The 17,761-nt window shown below is 39.4% G+C and overlaps 1 protein-coding gene across 3 annotated transcripts in view; it reads right to left on the bottom strand.

The window, feature by feature from the left end:
* Window positions 1-17,448, bottom strand: part of SLC39A9 (solute carrier family 39 member 9) — a 55,562-nt gene extending 38,114 nt beyond the window's left edge. For all 3 annotated transcript variants that reach the window (XM_025869798.2, XM_025869799.2, XM_073895415.1), the window contains exon 1: window positions 16,669-17,448. In XM_025869798.2, the coding sequence (XP_025725583.1) occupies window positions 16,669-16,764 (96 nt within the window). In that variant the 5' untranslated portion in view covers window positions 16,765-17,448. The remainder of the gene's footprint in view (window positions 1-16,668) is intronic.
* Between the last annotated feature and the right edge of the window lie 313 nt (window positions 17,449-17,761).

Genomic DNA, 17,761 nt, shown 5'->3' with positions numbered 1-17,761 from the left:
GGATTATACTTTAATATAAAATCTAGAACTCAAAAACTTCTAGAAGGAAGAATATTTTTGCAATCTCGATGTTGGCAAAATTTCTTACAAGGACACACACACAAAAAGAATTTAAAACAGGGGCGCCTAGACGAACCATGAGAGATGACGGACTCTGAGAAACAAACTGAGGGTTCTAGAGGGGAGGGGGGTGGGGGATGGGTTAGCCTGGGGATGGGTATTAAGGAGGGCACGTTCTGCATGGAGCACTGGGTGTCATACGCAAACAATGAATCATGGAACACTACATCAAAAACTAATGATGTAATGTATGGTGATTAACATAACATAGTTAAAAAAAACTGTAAAACAGGGGCACCTGGGTGGCTCAGATGGTTGGGCATCTGCCTTCGGCTCAGGTCATGATCTCAGGGTCCTGGGATCAAGTCCCGCATCGGGCTCCTTGCTTAGTGGGGAGCCTGCTTTTCCCTCTGTCTGCCACTCCCCCTGCTTGTACGCTCCCTCTCTCTCTCTCTCTGGCAAATAAATAAATGGAATCTTTAGGAAAAAAAAAAGAATTTAAAACATTTGCTGATCCACTAAGAAAATGGACAAGCTACATACTGGAAGAAAATATCCACAACACATATATCTGTAGTGGATGCTGGTAACACTGCCCATGTCCATCTCCTCCAGGTTGGAGACACCTGTTCCGCTAGCTGCTGGGAGTGTTGCCTACTGATGGCTCACAGCTGAGTCTCTCTGAGGACCTGACTTTGGGCCAAAGGATACTGACTAACCTAAGGCTATCTTCCCTCTTGCAGGGCAGTTCACATCCCATGACCAGTCCCCTGGGTTGTCTGGAAGGAGGTACAAAGCCAGGTCCTCTCGCCTCAATTCTGGATAGCTCTGAAGAGCCATCCAGCTTCAGAGCCAGGTGAGCTGAGGCCTCTACTGTACCAAATTACAGTTCAACTTCTCCATCTGCTTAATTCTACTCATTCTTTCCCAGGTGTTATTCCCAAGAGCACTCCCCAATAAACTTCCTGCGTGCAAATCTCCTCAGAGTCTGTTTTCTGGGGAACCTGACCTAAGATACTGATAAAGGGCTTGTGAAATATAAAGAACTTCCACAACTCAGTAAGAGGCAAAAACAAACAAAAAAACCCACACAACAAAAAATGGGTAAAATATTGAATAGGTACTTCACCAAAGATATATGAATGTCCAATACGCCCATGAAAAGATGCTCAGCATCTTTACTCACCAGGAAAATGCAAATCTAAACTACAAGATACCTCCTTACACCCACTAGAATGGCTCAGATTAAAGACTGACGACACTAAATGATGGCAAAGATACAGAGCAAGTGGAGCTCTTGTGCACTGCTGCTGGGACCATAAAATGGTACAACCACTTTGGAAAACTATTAAGCCTCTTATCAAGTTATTCTGCTATCAAGAATAACTTGGTAAGTTATTCTCTTATCAGCAATTCCACTTTTGGTATTTTCCAAGAGAAATAAAAATGTATGTTCACAAAAACACTTGTACAAGAATGTTCATAGGAGCTTTATCAATAATAGGCACAATTTGATCAGATGTCCATCAAGAGGAGAATGTATAAACAAACTGTGGTATACTCATACAATGGAATACTACTCAGTAACAAAAAGGAATAAACTACTGCTACAGACAGCAACCTGATGAAGTTCAAAAACATTATTCTGATGTTTAAATGAAAGAAGCCTTACACAAAAGAGTTACTTACTGTCTGAGTCCATTTATATGAAGTTTAAAAGCAGTCCAAACTAACCCTTGGCAAGAGAAATCAGAACAGTGGCTGCCTCCAGCAGAAGGGGTTAGTGTGAGAACATAGTGGCAGGAGAGATTAACATTAACTAGAAAATGGCACGAGGTTATTTTTTTTAGGATGATGGAAATGTTCTAAATCTTGACTGGGACATGACGGACATTTGTATACATCTGTTAAAGTTCATCAAACTGCATTAAGATAGGTGCCTTTTACTCTACAAAATTACGTATCTATAAAAAATTACCTGGGTACTAATTTACTCTGCCAGGACCCCTGAAAGGATTCATTTTAGAACTATTCAATTGTAACAAAGCTTCTTCATGGCAGCTCTTTGAAACCAAGCTCAGAGTCTATGTAGAATACTAAAAGGCACTTCCAAAATTTTTTCTTAAACAATTCATCTGTCATTCAGACACTCCTTTAAAATCATTCCTCGCAATTTTATGTCAATGACTGCATGGGAAAACCAGTGGTATTCACAATTCTGGACCAATCCCACAAATTCACTAGGCACTGACCAAGTGCTTTAGAATATTCTACATTGGTGTCACGTGAAGTACTATAGAGACAAGATTTAAAAACGAGGAGCAGAGGTGAGTTCTTGAGGCTTGCATTCTACAATTAAGTTGCAGGTGAAGTAGTACCATACAAAATAACTGAGGGATACATGCCATCCAGAATAACTTAGACATCTATGGGCATTAAGAAAAAACTTTCAAATCCATGAAGTAAAAAAATAATTCTCCTAAAATGCTGCCTGATCCAAATTTCTAGACACAGTAAAATTATTTTTATTTTATTTCACTAATCTTCAGATTAATAAGAGGGATACTAGCTACCAAAGTTATCAACACAGAATCCAAGTTTAAGAACTGGAAGAAAATGTAAAAAATGATCTTATTTCAATATACAGATGAAGAATCAAAGGCCAAAGGTGAGAAATAATTTGCTCAAGATCCCATGGCTAGGCTAGTTAGTGGGAGGGACATGATTAGATTTGACAATGTACTCTGTTGCCCTGTAAATTCCAAGACAATGTTCATCACATGGCACAATACATACAATTCCTTATACAAAATTTACCTCTGAAGAAAGGTAACATTCAATCACACTGCCTCTTTAAATAGTGTGAGCCAGCAGAATCCCTAAACAACATCAAAAGAAAAACCAAAATTATAATTAGTTATAATTGTTCTCTATTGACAGTTTCTAAAGCTCCATGGCAAAGTAGGAGAAGGACAACGTACCAAGCTTTTGCTAAGGTTTTATTTCTTCAATGTAGAAGGCTATTCTTCATTCTGAGATTATGTCCTACCTGTTTTTTTGTCTTAAAACGTCCTTTCTTTTAAAAAGTGATGGTGACAATAGTTTTCATTTTTAGTGTCCTTACTTGGCAAAATTAAAAGCAATCTTGTGTCAATTTTCCCTAATTTCAAAAATATTACTGGTCTGTGAAACGCAAAAGCCTGGAAAACCCTGACCTTCAGTGTAAACATGAGATCTGTATTATAATACCATAAACAAATTTTGAAACAAAGAATTTGAGAAAATATAAGAAGAGATCAAGGTAAATGTGAGTAAATCATCTGGTTTTATAAAACCTCCTTGGAGGAAAGACAATGTGAGCTAAAGTCACTGCATTATGTTCTAGTTCCTTTTGAAATTAAGCAAAGCACATTTATTTACCAAATGAGGTTAAACATCCACTGAACGCTATGTTTGTCCTTACCCCAAAATTCTAAGTTCTGTGAGGGAAGGGGTTTTCGTTTTTAATTAACTGCTCAACACTCAGCAGTTTATAGGACAGAAACTGGCATATAACAAATTCTCCCTAAATATTTATTGAAAGGATGAATTAAATGCCTAGTACCATGCAAGGTACTAGGGACTTGGTACCCCTGCCCATTTCACTGGCTCTAAAATCAACAGATACACAAATGCAGTGGAATCTCTTTAGGCCTGGGAAATAGGCCTAACATATTCCTTACAAGTGTAACCATATCAAGAATTTTCAGTGGTTAGATGCTTTGGAATTTATGCTTTAGCTCAAGGGGTATTCAAGTACATATAATAAAGAACCATAACGGGATTCCATTAAAGTAAATGTGAAGCAATGCTGTCATTTGTCTCATTAATGCAAATATCTTAAATGACATCTATTTTTTTTCCCAAGGAGCTCAGAATCTTGTTCACTCACTACTTCAATCTTCAACAAGGCAATACAAAGATTATTCATCCTCCATAACTTTTATGGAGCTACGTAAATGTCTACTAACCTTCTCAGGATGACTATACTACAGAGGTAACACTTGTAATGGCAAAAAGAATCAGTTGTCAAAAAGATAAGCATCACTGTCACAGCTTGTGGTTTCCATTTTTATTTTCTAAAAATTTCTTAATTACCTAAATTATTTTAGATGCAATCTGATTTATTTCAAGCACTAGAGATGTGGCTCCATGTTATCTGCATAGCTGTATTTCTTCACACAGCTTCACAACTTGGTATTCAATCTCAAAACTGTGTATATGTCAAAGTTAAAATGCTGACAGGTTCTCTCCTTTGCTTATGGTAGGTCACTATAAGGATGTATTTGAATGAAGAACTACAAATTCCAAGTGTGGTTCAAGATGAAAATGGAGTACCGAGCAATAGTTTCTGTCAGAGAAATGACATATTTGCGCAAGAGAGGTATGAACTATATGCAATGCCATTGGTTTTACGTTATTTCATTCTATGGTCTCACAGCTGCAACCTGACTGAGCCAAAGGACTGACCAGATGTATTAATTAAAACAGCTTGTATTCAATGCCATTCACTATCAGCGTAAAGCTTTGAAACCAGTTTAATTTTCTTGGCAGACACCAACATAGTTAAATGGTTTTTCTTTCCTTGCTCACAGAAATAATCAATAAATTATTTCATTTGATGAATTATAAGCCAATAATTTAAAAGCTTATAATATTTAAAACAGTTTACTTCAATCCCCCTTGTACCATGCTCATTTTGGTACTGAAAGCATCAACTACAGTTTTCTAAAAAATTAAAGATGCCTCTTTTATTATAAGACTGCTCCCTTCAAAGCTCTAGGCACTAAAGAGATGAAATATCCTAGGGTACAGAGTAACTCTTGTTCAAGCAACAATGGTCATCTCCATCTTCTTAAAACAAACCTACTTCAAGGAGATACTTCCTACTGCAAATTTAACTGCTATATTACCTGCTGTTAATTGTCAGGAATAGGTAATGAAGAAAACTCAAATGTGAACTTTGTTCTTCAAGTCCTGACAACTGAGACAAGCTGCCCAAGTTTCCTGCCTCTAAGTTGCAGCAGTGACCGTGAGTAAGTTCAGTGTCCTCCTAAGAAGGGGATACGGCAGACGCTACAATTATCACGCAGGAGCAGGACATCAGCACACTTAGCACAGGGCAAGTCATTATTACTTAGCTCTTAACATCATTAGCAGCACGCAGGAAGGGCTTCTAAGCCCCTCCTTAGCAAGAATAACAAATGAAACCCCAGATACCTGGATAAAAATTCAGCAAACAATCTCCAATAATTTGCCATTTTTCCAGTGGCATATAGGCTTCCCCTTTCCTAATTCATTTGACTTAGAGGTAATAACAAGCAATACTTTATTAATTCCACTTCCTCCAATTTTGGAAAACAAGACTAATTTTTTTTTTTTGAATAAGAGTTTTTTCAAACATAAAAGAACTAAGCATAATGGAAATCCCATAAGACTGTTCAGTGTGACTACAAAAACAAACACAAAAACCCACTGGGAGAGAACCTGGAAAAACACTGGCAATACATATATTATTAAGATGTAAGAAGTTTAATTGACCTGAGAAAATTAAAATAATAAAAATACATTTTCCCCGAGGCTCCTGGGAGGCTCACTCAGTTAAGCATCCAACTCTTGATTTTGGCTCAAGTCGTGATCTCAGGGGTGGTGAGATCAAGCCCCACGTGGGACTCATGCAGCGCATGGAGCCTGCCTAAGATTCTCTTTCTTTCCCAGGGCGCCTGGGTGGCTCAGATGGTTAGGCGTCTCCCTTCAGCTCAGTTCATGATCTCCAAGTCCTGGAATCAAGCCCCATGTCGGGCTCCCAGCTCACACAGACTCCTTGAGTCTGCTTCTGCCTCTCCCCCATTTGTGCTCTCTCTCTCAAATGAATAAATAAAATCCTTAAAAAAAAAAAAAGATTCTCTCTCCCTCTGCCCCTCCCCCCTAAAAAGTTTTTCCTTTATCAAATTAGCAAAGTTTAAAAACTTAACATTAATAGTATTCGATGTTTGTGAGAATACAATGTCATGTGCATTTGTTGGAAAAAATGCATTTAAAAAAACCCTCAGGGTGCCTGGGTGGCTCAGTCATTAAGCGCCTGCCTTTGGCTCAGGTCATGATCCCAGGGTCCTGGGATCGAGCCCCGCATGGGGCTCCCAGCTCTGCAGAAAGCCTGCTTCTCCCTCTCGACTCCCTCTGCTTGTGTTCCCTCTCTCACTGTGTCTCTGTCAAAAAATAAATTTAAAAAATCTTTAAAAAAAAACCCTCATAATACCAATTAAGAACCTTCTGAAGAACATTTATGCCCTTTGATCTTGTCATTCTACTCCTAAGGAAATAATCTGAAATATGTTCATAGCATTAGACACAAAAACATTCATTCAACACTATTATCATGGCAAAAATGTGAGAACAAATTTAAATACATAATAAAAGAGTTTCTATGCATAAAACAACTGAGTGTAATGAAAACATTAAAAAATGCCTAGAACACATTTTTAGCAATAAAAGAAAATGCTTATGTTATACTACCAGGTAAAAGAACGGAGAATGTAAAATTATATATAAAGCACATAATTAACCACGTTAAAAATGCAGACAAATAGAAAAAAAGAATGGAAAGAAATAAAAAATGTTACTAGCAATTGTCACTGGACAGTGGGATAATAGATGATATTATTTTCCTTTTACAGATTATCGTATTTTCTAAATTTTCACAAAGAGCCTCTATTATACAGCCAAGCTTTTTTTTTTTTTTTTAAAGATTTTATTTATTTGACAGAGAGAGACACAGCGAGAGAGGGAACACAAGCAGGGAGAGTGGGAGGGGGAGAAGCAGGCCTCCCGCAGAGCAGGGAGCCTGATGCGGGGCTTGATCCCAGGACCCTGTGATCATGACCCGAGCCGAAGGCAGACGCTTAACGACTGAGCCACCCAGGCACCCCACAGCCAACCTCTAAAAAAAAAAAAAAAATTTGTTCATTTATTTAGAGGCTATATAAATAACGGCTTTGAACTTAGTAAACTCAGTTTGAGCTTAGTTTCCTCATCTATAAACAGGACAAGAATTCTTCCCTCTCAACGTTACTGTTAAAATCAACACAAAACTTGACACATAAATTAACACTATAGCTATTATTACTCTTAATTATTGTACTGTGGTCGGATTAGAGCGCACAATGCCCTTAATAATGTATACCTGGAGATGTTTTCCTCTTTATTAAGTGGTTCTAAACAACTGCACTTTGACGTTCTGTAATAATCTGAAATGTTTTCCAATCTCCCCTTCTTGTCATGTTGTGATGTATTTCCTCTACTTGCTTCCCCCACCCCTTCTAGTTTGCTGTTTCTAGTTTTCAAAGAGCTTAGAAATCAGTCCAGCCCAGAGGTTACAGACTGGCAACTCATAAACACGGGTTGCTTGGCCCACAGAGTGATGTAACAATACTTGATTTAATAGCCAAAATGTAAAATTCAAAACATTTCACGTAAAAACCCTGATTTCCAGCTTCTGAAAAGTAGGATGATTTGGCCACACCAAGACTGAGGTTGTCCAATGACACACATTGTTCAGATGACCACAGTTCTCACCACTCCCTCATGACTCCCAGGCAATGACACTCAAGGTCAGCTACCACATATCGTGGCACTTGAACTGTTTTATCTTACTCCAGGCCTGATTCACTGTTCAGCCTTAGCGGTTATTGACTTTTATGACCCATTACCTAGTTGTATTAGGGTCCAATCAAGAAAGAGAAATCATAATTTGAACAGAGGAAGTTTAAAACAGGGGACAGAACTCTAAAGAATATAAGAATAGCAGATAAAAGGAGTGCCTACTATAGGACTGAGGTAAGAGTGGTCAAAGAAGAGGTCCCAAGTGGGCGGAGACCCACACCCTGCTAGAAAGGGCACGGCTGGGGCTCAAGGAAGAGCAGTAAAAGATTCTGGGACAAATTCTGATGTGTGTGTGTTGGGGGGGTTCCCACACCAAGCAGTGCTGGGACACCAGTTGGGTGTACCACAAACCAACTTAATTCTAACACTATCTGCGTGGAGACATCAGATCCCACAGGTTAAGCATTCAGTCCTATAAGACTGCACCCCACCTTCACGAAAGAGAACATCAACTGCCTCCATTTTGACCTCAACCTTTCTAACTGATCAAGTTCTTCTTTCCAGAACTCTTAACTGTGGCAAAAGACCCTGCAGGCAAAGCATCCCCTGGTGGGAACCAAAACTACCCCCTCGAACAATAAGGGCTGCCCTGAGACAGCAAGACCCTGTATAACTGACTCCAAGGCCATGACTGTCTACTGCGCACCTGCACATACCCACTGAGCTTTGTCCCACATTTTCCTTATCTAAACCTGGAAGTATTTGCAGCACTTTGGAGACTGTCTTTGAGGTGCTAGTCTGCTGTCTTCCCGGTGTTGGCCTCACTGACATAAACTCCTTTCACCATCACTCATCTCTCTGCCTTCGGATTTTGTCAGCAGCAAGTGGCCAAACCTGGTGTGTCTGGGACCCCCTGGAGCCGGGTGCTCTTGTGCCCCTGCGCCCTGGCTACATTCAACACCAGTCCAAGTCCAGGCTGTCACCTATGTTTCTGACTGACCTCCTCTCCTCGGGTTTGATTAATCTGCTACAGTGGATCACAGAACTCAAACATTTTACTTATTAGATTAATTGGTTTATTATAAAAAAGATACAAGCCAGATGGAAGAGACACACAAGGCCAGGTATGGGGAAAGGGCACAGAGCTTCCAAGCCCTCTCCAGGTGTAAAACTCTCCCAGCACCTCCATGTGTTCATCAACCTAGCAGCTCTCTGATCCCTGTCTTTCTGGGTTTTTATGAAGGCTTCATTACACAGGCAAGATTGAGTAAATCATTGGCATTGGCAATTGATTTAACTTCCGGCCCCTCTCCCTTCCAGGTTGGGAATGACAGTTCCAACCTTCCAATCACATGGTTGGTTCTCCTGGCAACCGGCCTCCAACCTTAGATTACCTAGGGGGCATTCTAAAAATCATTTCATTCACATGGCAAAAGATACCTTTATGGCTCTCATCACTTTGGAAATTCCAAGGGTTTTAGGACCTCTGTGGCAGAAATAGGAAGACCAACTCTATATTGATTATAAAGCACATTAGAGGCAGAGAAGTTTCTGTGGCGCCACACTGGTGGAACTTGCTGAAAATCTGCACTCTTGGCTGTTGGAGAAAGCTGTTCATGCGAAAGTGTCTTTTTTTTTTTTTTAAAGATTTTATTTATTTGACAGAGAGATAGAGAGTGAGCACAAGTAGGCAGAGAGGCAGGCAGAGGGAGAGGGAGAAGCAGACTCTCCACTGAGCAGGGAACCCGACGCAGGGCTCCATCCCAGGACCCTGGGATCATGACCTGAGCCAAAGGCAGCTGCTTAACCAACTGAGCCACCCAGGCACCCCATGGGAAAGTGTCTTACTGGAGAGACTCTCCTTTCCTGTAAAACTACCCAAGGCAGGGTGGTGCCAGTGAGAACTACTGACTGCTGGGTGCTGGAGAAGTATGTGTTCAGCAGGAGTCTACAGCTTGAAAACCTGCCTGCAGTGCCGGAGCTGGGCCCTGGAGGGAGAAGCCAAGCTGGAGGCCAGAGAAGCCAAACGTGTATGCTGCAGGAGCCTGCACTGGGGAAGCTGGGCACCGGGGAGGCTGGCTGCCTGTGCCATAAGAATGGTTGCCAGAGTAGTTGCCTAGAAGCAAGCACGGACCAAGAAGGAAAAAACCCTTCCTCCTTCTCGCCAGTATTCTCTACTGGGCCAGCTGGCAAAGGAAAAAATACTTAAAGGGCCCATATCCATTTCTGCAGAGTAGTCAATGAAGAGAAAATTTGGAGCTGAGAGGCAATACATTGATAACTGGCACACTAACCTACTAGAATTACAAAAAAAGATACACAGAAGCCAAGTGACAGCCAAGAACAGAAGAGAGCAAGTAAAATGCTTGCTCTTCAGGCTACCTATTTAGCTACTCACAGACTTTTCTGGTGCTGTAGATTAATGAAGTTTCTGGATGGACAAGTTCTACACAAAAGAGGTGCTACCAATATTCTCCTTCATCTCTATTATAATAACTAATATTTATTAAGTACTTACTATGCCAAGCATGTTCTATTATATCACCTCATATATATCAATTCATTTAATCCTCACAACAATCCTATGAGATAGATACTTCTATTATCTTCACTTTACAAAAGTTCAAGTAATTTGTCCAGGTTCACAACAGGCAGGCAAATGGCAGAGCCACAATCTGAATCTACATAATTTAGCTCCAGAATCTATGCTCTTCTTTTTTCTATATTTAAATTCAATTTCGTTAACACATAGTGTATTATTAGTTTCAGGAGTAGAATTTAGTGATTCATCAGATGCATATAACACCCAGTGCTCATGACGTCATGTGCCCTCGTTAATGCCCATCACCCAATTACCCCTTCTCCCCACCTACCTCCCCTCCAGCAACTCTCAGTTTCCTAGAGTTCAGTGCCTCTTACAGTTTGCCTCCCTATTTTCATCTTATTTTTCCTTCTCTTCCCCTATATTCATGTTTTGTTTCTCAAATTCCACGAGTGAAATCATACGGTATTTGTCTTTCTCTGACTGACTTATTTTTCTTAGCATAATACCCTCTAGGTTCATCCCAGAATCTATGCTCTTAAACGCAATGCTAAACTGCTTCACTACAAAATCCATTTCATTGTTTCATTTTTTGCTTTTAGCACCCGTCTTGTTTCCCCAATTTGCCTTTGTCAAATGCAAGAAGAATTAATGAAGGAAATATACAAGGTGCAGAAGCCAGGGTATAATTTTTTGGTTACTAGAAAACCAACCCCCAGAGAAATATAGGGCTTGCAATAGATAGTCTGATGTACTTATCTAGTAGTTAACCCCAAGATGTCATCACTCAAAAATCCATACAATGGGGCAGAAGAATTTCCAGAGCAACCGATACCTATTCCTATTTTATTTTACTCTATTTTATTTCAATAAAATTTCATTCAATATTAGTATTTGAGGAGGATTGAGACTTCTAGAATTCTGTCGTAGGTTTTAAGAAATACCTGTACTTACACTTAGCATTACTACTTGTTACCTGGAATTCCAAACTGAGCTATAGAGGATCTTAAACCTTGTTATCATTCAACAAAGTTGCACTTCTTCTACAACTAAAGGAAAGGTTAAGACTGTCGCATACAGGGGCGCCTGGGTGGCTCAGTCGTTAAGCATCTGCCTTCGGCTCAGGTCATGATCCCAGGGTCCTGGGATCAAGCCCCGCATCGGGCTCTCTGCTTGGCAGGAGGCCTGCTTCTCCCTCTCCCACTCCCCCTGCTTGTGTTCCTTCTCTCGCTGTGTCTCTCTCTGTCAAATAAATAAAATCTTAAAAAAAAAAAAAGACTGTCACATACAGAAGCATTCCAGAATCCATTTCAGGTCTTCTTCCCTCAAAAAGGATGTGAATTCTTGAATATCACAATTTAGAACTGTCTTGACTATAAAGACATCAAGTACGAACTGCTTCAGATTCTAACTTGGCAGGTGTCAATTTAAAGGGCATCTAAGACATATTCCACTCTTTCTTACAGGTTTCAGTGCTATTTGAAGATGGTTTACCTCTGTAGTTTCAATTCTGCTACACTGACAAAACACAAGATAGCAGATATACTGTGGAAGGGAGAACGTCAGTGATTAAAGATATTTCTAATTTGGAGAGCTAATGGAGATAATGTTAGTGGTATTAAGACATTCCTAATTTGGGGAGCTAAGGTGCCAATTTAGATCCATGGTATTTTCATTCCTTCTTTACAGTGTTCATCAGAAAAAGAAATATCATCTAACAGTCAAGTGCTTTCGATTGGTAATCAAACTGACTTAGTTTCAAATCCCATCTCTGCCAGTGTCTACCATACTCTCTGAGCCGGAGTATGTGCATCTGAAAAGTGAGGTTTAACGGTATCTACCTCACAGTCTCCTCCTGAAGATTTAATAAGACAATGCGCATCAGTGCCTGGCACTACACAGAAGGAGATCAACAAGTTACCTATTATTAATATTATTAAGCAGATAAATTTCAGTAACACTTATCCATAGACTATCCTAGGGAAAAGAAAGTTTTTCAGGAAAATATTCAATCAGATTTTATCTAGATTTTATTTGATCCAAATACTTTTATCAAGCGAAGATACTTATGAAACAATAACCTTAAAAGATAATAATCTGAGGAAAGGCAAAATTACTGATTGCTTTCCAGACACGGGTAAATTAGAATGCAAAGTGTAGAATGTTTTAATTTAGAAATGAAATTCCAAACAGACATAACGTTAACATCTATTGCATTATCTGAAGAGAATAAAACATTAACATACCAGACAATGCAAAAGCCCTGAAAAATGCAACTTTGTCACATCTATTTCAAAAAGAACCAATTGTAGGAGAAGAGCATACTGGCCGAACAAATTTGTTCTTCAGATACAAATGTTTGATTTGTTGGTAACTCAAAGCCCCAAAGATATCTATTATTGAATGAGTCAGTTATTACAGTTAGACACAAAACTTTTTAACACATGAAAAACAAGACTTAAAATGAAAATTGATGAAGAAAAGAAAGAATACTAAGAAATACTAAGAAAATACTATACTAAGTATACTAAGAAAATACTAAGAAATACTAAGAAAATACTAAGAAAAATACTATAAGGCAGGGAGACTAGAGGAGAAGGCTTGGTTTCTCCAAATGGAACATTCACAGTGAATAGGAATGCCAACCGCCAAACAAGACCTTTTAGATCCAAAACAAATTGCTGAGAAGTTTCCGGTAACTAGAGAGGGAGATGGAGGAGTTTACCCATTATTAGAATTGTGTTCCAAAATAAAGGCTTAAAAATTATAATTTTGAACAAAGTTCTAAAAATGAAAACCTTAAAGTTTTCATAATCATTAAGAACAATCCTCCACATTTTCAAAATTTCTTATTATGTTCTAGAATAGTCTTGTGCTCATATTAATTCATTACATCCTCAAAACAATCCTATAAGGTCATTTAATAGAAGAGATTTTGACGCTAAATAGCTTGCTCAAATAGTGACACTGATTTTGAACCAGACAGTTCCTGGGAAATTAGTGCATTACTAATATCTTGAATTCTTTATTGAAGAGCAGCACTACTGTCATCTGCATACCTATGGGTCCATACTATTTTAACACATGAAGAATGTGGCATTATAATCCAAACTGGTCTGCAACAAGGAAAGTATGAAACTGAGACAAAGCCTTCAAAAAATTTTATAGAATATGAATATTACAATTATAGGAGTAACAGACATAGAGGAGTATGTCTATTGAATATAATAACACTACATTGGGCTTATATTTTGTATGTCTTTTTTTCCATTTCATTTTCTTAGTATTTAATTTTTATAAATATATTCATCTTCAGTGGAATGGAAATTAAACAAAAACAAGAACTAGTCATTTACCAGATAGTTGGGAGTAGCACTGCCCTAGAGCTCTGGCACAAACAGCTTGCTCTCTGTTACCAGCTCTGTGGCAAAGAGGAGCTATGTTCAGGTAAGTGACAATCCTCAGATAATCAATCTAAAACCACTTTGGTCCTGGTTTACATTTTAACATCACTCATCAATCAGAGCTCTCGCTAAGTGGGGTTAATTCTAGGTAAGTTGTAGGCTCTCAACCTACTTATGTAGCTTTTTCCTTTAGAATCAAAGACAGCTGCTCATTACCAACTGAATCTAACATCATAGGATAGTGCTAAACTAGTGGTTCCAACTCTTTTACCACATGGGACTTCCTTTGTGTAAGGTATGCTTTGGTCTCCTTTCCAAGTTTAGTCTTCCTCATTCCTATATGCTGAAGAAGAGAGCATCTTGATTATCAGTTACTCATAAGTGCTTTCAAGAATCAGAGATTTCTTTTCCTTTGTTTTAGAAATCATTTAGGTATAAAGGTAAAGTCGCCAGGTCAAAAAGCAAGGAAGAAGTTACAAAAGCATCAAGAAAGTTGGTCTGGGAGCAAGGAATGTTGAAGAAAGTGACAGAGAGATCAATGTCACATAAACCTCTTGATGGTCAGATACAGCAGGTAGGCATCAACTGCTAAAGCAATTTTCAGGTTACTTAATTTTAACTCATTTCTAAATACTAATCCTGCCATAATTAATGGTTTTTTGAACTTCTATTCCTACTCTGAGAAATTCTGAGGAAAAAAAAGTATTGAGTGACAAAACAGCAGGTAGATTAAGAACATGAATAAACAGCATATCTTTTCATATACATGAAAGTGAACTGCAAAATAAATTAGATTTATTGGTCTTTTTATTTATAATAACACTAGTCCCTAAGAAAAGCCAGATTTCCTTAAAAAGTAGTTCAGTGGGGCGCCTGGGTGGCTCAGTGGTTAAGCATCTGCCTTCGGCTCAGGTCATGATCCCGGAGTCCTGGGATGGAGTCCCAAATCGGGCTCCCTGCTTGGCGGGAAGCCTGCTTCTCCCTCTCCCGCTCCCCCTGCTTGTGTTCCCTCTCTCGCTGTGTCTCTCTGTCAAATAAATAAATAAAATCTTAAAAAAAAAAAAAAAGTGATGCCATGATATTCACTTTGTATAAAAAAAAAAGTTTAGCCAACTGTGCTTCCCAGCCCCCATGAATGAAGTTTCTTTTTACAAATTTATCTCACTAGTTTCATGATACATCAATTTACAATAGTATAATCTGTCTAGAAAAAATGTTTAATTTCTAGAAGACAGAAAACATCGGTTGAATTCTAAAATGTCTAAGTTATATATAACTCATTTTTATTCCAACAGCTCAAAATGCACTGTTCCTGCTGTAATAAACAGGTATTTTGAATGTGATTTATAGCATTTTAAGGGATACAGCTGGAAAAGACCACTTGACCATCAATTCAGACAGCTCTGACATGTCATACTGTTATCTTTATTAATGCCTTGGTTAATTACACCACGCACGTACACATTTGCTCTCAGTGAAAAAGAATATAGCAGATACTTGCATATTACAAAAATCACTCAAGATAGTTCAAGAAAATACTGAAATTGGAAAAGCTCTAAGCATTTTTTTTTAAGATTTTATTTATTTATTTGACAGAGAGAGACACAGCGAGAGAGGGACCATGAGCAAGGGAAGTGGGAGAGGGAGAAGCAGGCTTCCCCCTGAGCAGGGAGCCTGATGTGGGGCTTGATCCCAGGACCCTGGGATCATGACCTGAGCCGAAGGCAGGTGCTTAACGACTGAGCCACCCAGATGCCCCAGTCCTAAGCATTTTATAGAAATAAAAAGTTTTGTTGATTTCTTATTTGAATTATAATTTCTGATAAATGTTCCCTTAACCAGTTTTTAAATATGCAAAGCAACTTAACTTCTCACAAATGTCAGCCTTAATAAGGACAATTAAATTCTAATGCAGTTATAAGAAAATACGGCTCATGTCAGAATAAAGCAGGCTCACAAAGTACTGGACTGGTGGCCCAAATAAGTGAGGTAGGCTTCACAGTCGAGGACTGCGACAATCTACGGCTAGTCAGCTCTAGCCAACTATTGCCTTGAGAAAATACAGACAAAAATGAATAACAATAATAAAAATACTCTGCTATCTAACAAAGTAAGTCTGTGGGCTAGTTTTGGTATGACTACCAGTTTGCTCTTTCACGAAGCTCTTTCAGGACTGGCGGTGAAACTGGGCCTATTTTACTGCTGAACCCCAAGATACTCATGAAATCCTGTTCCCTCCAAATGTAGTATTTTTCTCCCTAAATCTTTTGAGCACTGTGCATGCTGTGAACTCTTTATGAAGAACTTACCTGCATTTTCACTGATCAATGCTTTCATCCCCTAGTTAATGTTTGTTCAAGCAATAACAAATGAACAAACTAAATGTCAAAACATATTAACAAAAAATTCATTTCTAAGCAAAGATTTGAAACAACTTCAAATATCCATTCCAATGCCCTCTTTCTTTAAAAGAAAATGTGAGTTAAGAACAATCTAATTCAGTTTTTTTCTTATTTTCATTCTAATACAAAAAATTCAAATCACCAGAAAACTTTTTTGGATTCTAATCCAAAAAACTACCTTTCCCCCCCAAAAATCTATGCTTCATTTTCTCAAAAAGAGGAGTTATCATGATTTCTATGCATATGGACAAATAATATTCTCCATTTATGTTTCTTGATAGCAATCTGGAACCTCGATTCCTTGGAACCTCTGGGAATCAAAAGAATGTTATGGTGTCTCTTTCCAGGAAAAAGCACAGAGCCTTAAATTTTTGTGTGCAATTTCACAAGGTTCAGAGTACCCCAGGATCTTCAGTGTATCCACCCACACCAAATTAAGGGCTCTAGTGCTTAAAAAGGGGTTCGTTTCTATTATGAAATGCCATACATCTTTTTAAGATAGCCTTCCTTAGTAAGCTCTTTAGCTCGGAGATTAATTGGGGAAGGAGCTTCCCTTTACAACTGTCACTACTTCCTAGCAGCCATCCTGACAGCTGACAAAAAATTGAGAACTTCTTACCTCAGAGAAATTAACAGCCAAGGGAACGATTCCAGCCACGTAACATCCCACCAACATAGCCAGAGACAGCAGACTAATGGAGATGAAATCATCCATTCTGTCCTCCTTTATTTACCCACCGCCAGCGGACGACAAATTTTCAGTGGCTTGAAAGGGTCCTTAGGTTCTTAAACGCGTGTGGTGTTCCCAAGAGAACAAGTGGACTTTCCAGTTCTTTCGTCCTCCCCACCAGCAGATGTGTTCACGAAACCCTTCTCTGGAACGCACCTGGAAACAGCCCCTTTTTTCTGATCTTAGCACCAGAGAGAACTTTCAGCAATCTCAGGTCCCGGCCCCTGCGTTTTCAGATGTCAGTCACTGGATTCCCTACGGTTAACAGTTAAAGGTATGCGAAAGAGCGATTTCTTCAATGGTCGGAATGGTGGCACAATGGGCCCACTCCCTCCACAGACAACGTCCCAGGTGGCAGCAGGAAAAGGAGGAAAACCCAAGCAAACTTGTTCTTTCTCCCGGCGCCCCTATGTCCCTGGGGCAGTCCCCCCCAGGCTGGGACCAGCCCACCAGTCCCAACAAACTCTCCTCCGAGTCTAAAATGGGGAAAGAGTCCTGCAGGTCTCTAACGATGGGCTCAGGGGTTCAGCAGAGAAGCTGATACAAAGCTGTCTCTGCCCTATACCCGATGCTGCCCATATTACTCCACTCCGCTGGGCCTTGACCCGGAGCCACCGATACTACAGCTGCCATGGCCGCCAAGTGGCACCTCTTCATTACATCCACTTCCGGATTGCTTCACCGCCCCCGCCTTTAGAAGAATACTTCCGGGTTACAACCGACCTATGGCCCGGGAGTCTTATGCGACCGCCATTTTTGAGTAGGGCTAATGAAAGATGTCTGGTGTCAGAGTCTATATCTTTGTTCACTCTAGCCGTACGTCTAATAACGAGAGTAAAGAAGAGAGTGTCTTGAGAAGAAATGATATTTTTCCAGTTCCGCAACAATTCCCTTTGTATGTCGTCGCCCTTATCCAAGATGGCTGAGACAGAGTCAGTATCCGCTCTAGCTGCCGGAAATGTTTGCGCCTCTATGGTCCAAA

The sequence above is a fragment of the Callorhinus ursinus genome, unplaced genomic scaffold (genome assembly GCF_003265705.2).
Source record: "Callorhinus ursinus isolate GAN/ISIS: 27379988/994484 unplaced genomic scaffold, GSC_fseal_2.0 scaffold8, whole genome shotgun sequence".
NCBI lineage: Eukaryota > Metazoa > Chordata > Mammalia > Carnivora > Otariidae > Callorhinus > Callorhinus ursinus.
Note: the sequence above shows the minus strand (reverse complement) of the source record. Positions and strands in the feature narration are given on the sequence as shown.